The sequence below is a fragment of the Fibroporia radiculosa genome (assembly GCF_000313525.1).
Source record: "Fibroporia radiculosa TFFH 294 genomic supercontigs, scaffold1595, whole genome shotgun sequence".
NCBI lineage: Eukaryota > Fungi > Basidiomycota > Agaricomycetes > Polyporales > Fibroporiaceae > Fibroporia > Fibroporia radiculosa.
The window spans coordinates 1-6,777 of record NW_012133312.1 but is presented as its reverse complement, the minus strand read 5'-3'; the positions used below and the strand labels follow the sequence as shown (position 1 = coordinate 6,777).

The 6,777-nt window shown below is 51.5% G+C and overlaps 3 protein-coding genes across 3 annotated transcripts; 2 read left to right on the top strand and 1 right to left on the bottom strand.

Moving 5' to 3' along the window:
• Positions 1 to 1,324: 1,324 nt before the first annotated feature.
• On the top strand, positions 1,325 to 2,374 carry FIBRA_03096 (uncharacterized protein; the record flags this gene model as incomplete). Its single annotated transcript, XM_012324941.1, has 1 exon — positions 1,325 to 2,374. One exon carries the CDS (start codon positions 1,325 to 1,327, stop codon positions 2,372 to 2,374), a length of 1,050 nt encoding a protein of 349 aa, XP_012180331.1.
• Positions 2,375 to 2,534: 160 nt separating this feature from the next.
• On the top strand, positions 2,535 to 3,790 carry FIBRA_03095 (uncharacterized protein; the record flags this gene model as incomplete). Its single annotated transcript, XM_012324940.1, has 3 exons — positions 2,535 to 2,779; positions 2,840 to 2,858; positions 3,065 to 3,790. 3 exons carry the CDS (start codon positions 2,535 to 2,537, stop codon positions 3,788 to 3,790), a joined length of 990 nt encoding a protein of 329 aa, XP_012180330.1.
• A 2,276-nt stretch (positions 3,791 to 6,066) lies between these two features.
• FIBRA_03094 (uncharacterized protein) lies at positions 6,067 to 6,765 on the bottom strand (the record flags this gene model as incomplete). Its single annotated transcript, XM_012324939.1, has 1 exon — positions 6,067 to 6,765. One exon carries the CDS (start codon positions 6,763 to 6,765, stop codon positions 6,067 to 6,069), a length of 699 nt encoding a protein of 232 aa, XP_012180329.1.
• Between the last annotated feature and the right edge of the window lie 12 nt (positions 6,766 to 6,777).

Here is a 6,777-nt window from a genome sequence, read left to right as displayed (position 1 = left end):
TTCTCCGCAATTTCCCGCTGGAACAAGTGTACCTCTTTTCTATCTGCATTCCTCTGCAGAAGACTTGCAAGTTGCAAATACATTGAGCAGTTTGTCGGTGTACTGGACACATTGTCAGATCCATATATGCGGTGGCCGGTTAGCGATTGAATAGATGAGCTGCACTGCGTACGTCATTGCGTTCTTGTTGCTAGTCCTGCGCACTGACAGACGCTGGGTCCGGACCCAACACGTCTGCACCGTTCCAGCCTCATCTCTTCCACCCACCATCACGCGCCACATCCCCATTGCTCACAATCTCCACGTTTCACGAGGGCGTAATCTTTCGTCTCCCTCACTCAATGCCTCGTCCCGCTGGCTGTGGGCGTACCCGACACACCGGCTGCCTCGCGATCTGACTTTCCCGGCGCCAACGTGAATTGAATGCATTGCAATGCTACGCACCCAGTCCACGAGTCCTGTGGACGCTCGACGCGATGTGCCACGAAGACCCCTGCGACTTACTCTGATTGCGACGGAGCATTGACGAGGTGTCGTGATTCATTCTATAAGGTAGTTTTCATTTGCTACTTGGGCCTTGGGCGAGATGTTTATTCTTGTTTCTATACTGTTCCTATACAAGGACACTAGCGGATGCTCGCGTACGTCGCTTCATACGATATTTAGGTCCACGAGCTGCTACAGGAGCAATATTCTGCTTCTGCCTGTGGCACTTCATATGCATTGGAAGACACGGAATTGGCTATGCATGCTGTGGACATTGCACTGTCTCTCCAACTTCACTGAGGGTTGAATGGTCGATGACGGGTCTGCTATTCAGACCCTGCACTCTTGCGAAGATGCGGCGTCGTGGTACATTGCCCTAGTTGCACTCCAGCTGTGCGTGCGTGCCTCGACATTATCAGGCTGATCTATGTTGAACGTGTAGTTGGAACTTCAAGTTTCGAGCAATAACTATCAATTTTGATTTCCTCCATCACCCCATACAAACGGAGAAGTGCAGAGCCCCATGAGAGCGGACCATAACTTCATTCGGTGAGTCAGATAGCAGGAGGATGAGCTGGAGGCTCTGCTGTAAAGAAGTGGCCACGTGCATGTTATCAAAGTGCCTCACGACAGCGCAAGGTCACCTCAACTGCCACCCGCTCCAAGACAATCAAGATGATCAGCATCGGTACCTTGGAGCACCCTTACCTTGACTCCCAACAACCCTATATTGTAAGCTGTAGCCAATACTATCAGGGCCGTGGGACATGAGAAAGAACAGATTATAGGCTTGACCTTTAAGGTATTATGTGCTTTCCCCTTCGCCTACCACCTGTGAATGTCATCTCTACCTGCGACCCCACCCCTCTCTGGTGTACGATATGACGAATCGGTACATGGGCCGAAAGTCAAGGAAGGGGAGACGTGTAGTGCAAGTAGGGACAGTGAGTACATTCTGCAATTACAACATGCAATATCTTTGGACATCGCAGGAGTAGAGGACAAAACCAAATCCTTCGAGTCTATCGATATTGCAAAGATCACTCCACCAGAATTCGACAAGAGCCCTGAGTATTCTATCCAGCTTCCAATCGAATTGTGGGAGAAAGTGATCGACTATCTCGCAGACGAGTGGAGGGATGATTACAAGTACGACGGTGCACGGATGCGAGAGTTGGGGAGGGTGTGTCGGGGATGGCATGCACGATGCCGCTTTCGTGGTCGCAAGATGCTGGATGTGAAGCACATAGACAAAGAAGAGGTGTATCGCCTGATCAACACACTGGACCAGGACCCCGAGCGATGCCGTGTCATCGAGGCGGTCTCATTCAAGTTGCGATACACATTGATCAGCATCTTCGGGTCGTTTACCGTGTGCATGGCACAGAAACTGCCTCGAGTCGAGTGGCTTAGACTGATGAAAGTGTTTTGGGTAACTGAGCGATTACACGCGCAGGTCTTCGTCCATGTGACTCTCGCATTCGGGTCGGTCAGAATCCTCGAGCTCAACATTACAAAGTTCCCTTCTGCGTTGGTTTTTGGCCGGCTTTTGCGTGCGCTCCCCCGCCTCTCTTCCCTCAAATGCCATAGTGTGTACTTCGAGAAGCGCTGCAATGTTACCGGCAGAGTCTGGCCATGGGTGCGGTATCCCCTTCGACTCGATGTTGTCGAAGTGTCGGACAGCAACGATGTCGTCGACTTCCTTGCGTTGAGCGGAGCACGCCTCTGCCATCTCGTCTGCTGTGACCCAAACCTGGAGAAGCTGTCGGAGCTGGTCACTGTGTCCGCCCAGTCGCTCTCGTCCCTGAAGATCGCACCACAGTACGCAAATTTTACTCCTGACAAAGGCACGTCAGCCAAGCTGTCTGTTAGGACACTGAAATGGTAGCTGACCTCTTCCATATGTTCCCTCAGACATTTCCCTTGACCTCGTACCTGCAACCAACCTACGCGTCCTATCGTTGGAACTCAGATACCTCAGAGACACGGCCATAGCAGGAAATATGTTGTCTCGCGCATCTCTTCCCAGGCTTATCGAGGTCATAATCATGTCAATTCTCTACGATTCCACGTCGTCAGCTGTCCAGAACAAACTTGATGAAGTCGACAAGGACTCTTATGCACTGACTGACCACATTCTTTCCGGTCGTCAGTATCCCGCCTTGAAACAAGTTACCTTTGACCTTCTCTCTCGGGTTCCGCGCAGCAAAGTGACGGATGTGATATCCGAAGACTCCTTGGCGCATCAGCTTTCATTAAGGTTTCCCGTCCTGCATGCCAGTGGACGGCTCGTGTGAGTAAATAAATCATTGCGCACACACCTCCCTTCTACTAGTACTCACACATACTCTAGGACAATTCTGTCTGTTCAAGTGAGCGATGAGTGGGAATGATGCTCCCAGTCTTCTCCTCGCTTCGATTTTTCAACCGTGACTCGATATTCCTCTATTATAGTGGCATTATTTCGTACTTGTCCATCATATCCCTTTTGACGTTGATTCATGCCTGCTCCGGTGTATCCTTATCACAAGATGTCTGGTGTATTGCTTATCATAATCATACCCCAAGTCGAATCTAGGAGCGGCATCCCCTCCGACGCGACACCGTCGATCTTGGTCTCCGAAGCGGTGACGTCTATGACTTCCTCGCGTCGATTTCCGCGCGTCTCCGCCATCTTTCCTGCCATGAAGGTCACACGGAGAAGGCCTCGGAGCTGGTCGCTGTGTCCGTCGAGTCGCTCTCATCCCTGCACGTCGGCCTTTTCCTTGCTGCTCTCGACTCAGGTGCATCGCCAAGGCTGACGCGGACGTATTGCGAGGTCAGCTTACGTCTTCTGGGTTACCTTCCAGCCTTTCCCATTGATCTTACGCCAGCTATCAACCTACACATCCTGTCGTTGGATGTCGTCCTCCTCCAAGACTTGGCCAGAGCAGCGCATGGTTTGTCCCGCGCGACTCTTCTCAACCTGATTGAGGTCAGGTTTAGTTTGAGTTCAATTACAAGCCTCAAAACTACCACGTCCCTCCAGGACGAGTTTGAGAAAATCGACAAGGATTCCTATGCACAGATTGACCAGACTCTGTCCGGGTGTCAACTTTATCCTGCCCTGCAAAAGATCGTCTTCCAGCTCCAGTTTCTGATTTGCAGTAGTGTGAAGCCGAATAGGATCTCCGAGGACTCCCTCGCGCGTCAACTTTCGTCAGAAATTCCTGCACTGCATGCCAGTGGATGGCTTGTGTGGGTAGATCATCGCATACATTGCACAATGCCCATGGCTCGAACCAGTGAGCGTACACCTATGTAATTCTCTCACAGAAACAACAGTGGGCTGCATTTGTGTGCTGCCCGACGTCAGATGAATCGGGTCCAAGCCAAGGCTGCTTATCACCAAACGGGGGGGCGGGGTCACGGCGTAATGAGGCACGCAGGGAGATGTATATAACGTGTATTTTACGGAAAGCGCAAAGTGGAGAACAAGGGAGAAGAGCGTGCGGTCGTCAGGAACGCGCCCATGATTATCGAAGGATAATGCGCTGAAAATTAGCGTGTCCAGCAAGAATTGGTATTGTGCGAGCACGAAGAGAGGTGAAGAAAGTGAAACGCACAGACAGCGAGCGAAGAGACAGACAAACGAGAGAAGCGTGGAGGGGGCGGAGCGAGGGGTGACGGAGTGTACCATCGATTCAAAAGTCCTCTTGTGCGGCATAACAGGTCACGAAAGCGGGCACATAGTCCGATTGTGCTGGGGCGATGATGCTGACCCGCGCCAACCCACGCTCCATGCTGTCCGTCCTTCCTCCGCCCTCTAGCACCGCATAACTTGCCTTGAACGTCTTGAAGTGAGAGAGGCCCGAAAAGTAAAACGTACCGCGACGCAGTTCTCCTTTTCTGTAAGTGAGGAGTCGAGTATTTCAACTGAGTAAAGCAGGATAGAACAGCTGATGCGGGTTTATATCGTAATGCATCACACAGAGATGCTGGAGGCGACTGGAACAGCGCCGGCGCTGGCTTAACTGGAGCAAGTCGGAGGCGGAGAGGACCCCGGAAAGTCTCCTACGAGCCTCAATCCCAGAGTTACCGGAATGGGGGGTCTCCAGAGCCCTTATGTTAGATCCCCGCAAGCCAAATTTGGGGTCAGTTGCTGCTCATCTTCGATGTCAGGACCGCTCGGGATGTCCAGCAAGGTTTACGAGCTAGCTTTAGCTTGAGGAACTGTGGTTAGATACTTTCTATTGTACATTCAGTGCTGTTAAAATTCTATGCAGTTACACGAGATATATTGTCAATGTGATAGATGGTAAATGGAAGAAGTATTCTGCGATTTTTTTTTTGAGGTTTGATCCCATTAGAGCCGAAAATCGACCAATCTGCGGGAGCATAATGTGCCATCAGGCCGAATTTGGGCCTACTCCGACCGCCGAAAACGGGTGCCTGAGGGATCTAGGCTCCTAGGGGATTTTCCGGGGTCCTGAGGCGGAGGTGCACGACACCAGGCGACAGCCAGCCAAGAATGGAAAAGCACTGTGCCCAACGTACAGAGTCTCTTACCATACAGGAATAATCTCACCGCATTTCATCAACGCAACTGCCTCAATACATATCTGCAGAGAAGACGTCAAGTTGACTGTACAGGCGGTAGCAGTTTTAGCAAACTTGAGATCTCATAATCCGTACCTCTGCGGTTGTGAAGCTGTATTCTACCCAGGCCGCCAGCAAGACGCCATTGTGGACTCACTGTGTGTGCACGCGCAGCGTCGCAGGCGTCCAACATCTAACGTTCAAGTCTGCCACGGGTACGGAGGTATGTGAGCTAGTCTTCGTCGGGCTCGGGAACCAGCAGCGCGCGGAGAGTGAGAGCGTCGGACGTGGCCGAGGATGGTATTGGGGCAGACTACAGTTTCAACACTGGATATTGAGGCTGAACGTTGAACGGCCCCTGTGGTGAGTTTGTATCCAACTCGCCGCAGGCGGGATCGCATAGCAACTCAGTAGGAAGCAGCACTAGGTCAGACGTCAAGGACATCGAAGCCGTTCTTTACGCAGCTCGTGTCGATGATGTTGTGGTGCACGGCTGTGTACGTACTTAGACGGTAGGCGATTTCAGCATCCCGCTAGTACTTACGTGAACTAGGTTCCAGTGTAATAAGGTTAGATAGGCAACGGCTGGATATATATCCCAAGAAACATACATCTCCCTCTCGCCACCATGCCATCATCTCGACCTGCGCCCCCGTGTTTCACCAGCGTAGCGCATGACGAATCACGGATGAGGCTAGAAGTTGAGGCAGGGGAGACGTGTGGTGAGCGTAGAAACAGTGAGTGGGTGTGACTATGATGGTGTGCATGATCGATATCGCTGGACTTTGCTGCAGCAGACGGTGAAGCTGAAGCATCTGGATCTATCGCAAAGACAACTATACCGGACTTTGACATGGCCCCTGAGCATTTGACCTTAGTGCCACTGTGATATATACCTGGTAAACCATGTAGTAGCACACGCATAAACCTCATCCTACGGCCTCTGACATCCCAGTCAGTGTCCTTCGAACAGTTCCTTTTCCCGTGCAACTCCAGCTGCCCTTATATTCTGGCCAAGGCATTCTTGTCCACGTCTTCATTCTCAAGTGAGAGGTCGTCCAACGCACGAGCCGTATTCTCGACTTCATCTCTCTCATCGTAATCGGACTCGACCGCATCCGAACCCACTACGAAGCTTCCGCTATCATCTTCCGGCAAGTCCATAATCTCAATGGATTGATTGCGAGAGTTGACCAAATTCTGAAGATATCTATCATTTGCCCAGTCGTAGCAGTCTTTGCTACGCGTCCAACCCGGCTTGAGTCGGCGAACCTGGCGTAAGTTAGCTCCATCTTGACGAGGATGTTCCTCATATATGTCTCGACCGCCGAGCAAGTAAACGTATGCGTCTCTGTTTTTGATGACTGCGTACACACTCCTCGAGCAACCCTCAACAGAGATGGCATATCGCGGATGACCTGATGCCGAAGTCGTGTTGCGCGTTTCTCTTGGCGGATGAATCCTCATGTTAAACTCGGCTGGGGTTGATCGAGCGTCATTAGCAGCCGGTCTTGCAGAATCGCGATACTGCTGCTTCGATTTTGCCGTTTGTACTCTGAGGTTCATCAGCAGAGTAATATATGGTCGGACGTCGGCATCGTTGGGCGGGAAGAATCCACGTCTGTCATTGAGTTTGGCCTGGTCGATCACCACATCCCGCGAATCATTCCTGTTCTTTATCTGCACCAAAATTGCTGTCATCTGGTTCTCGTG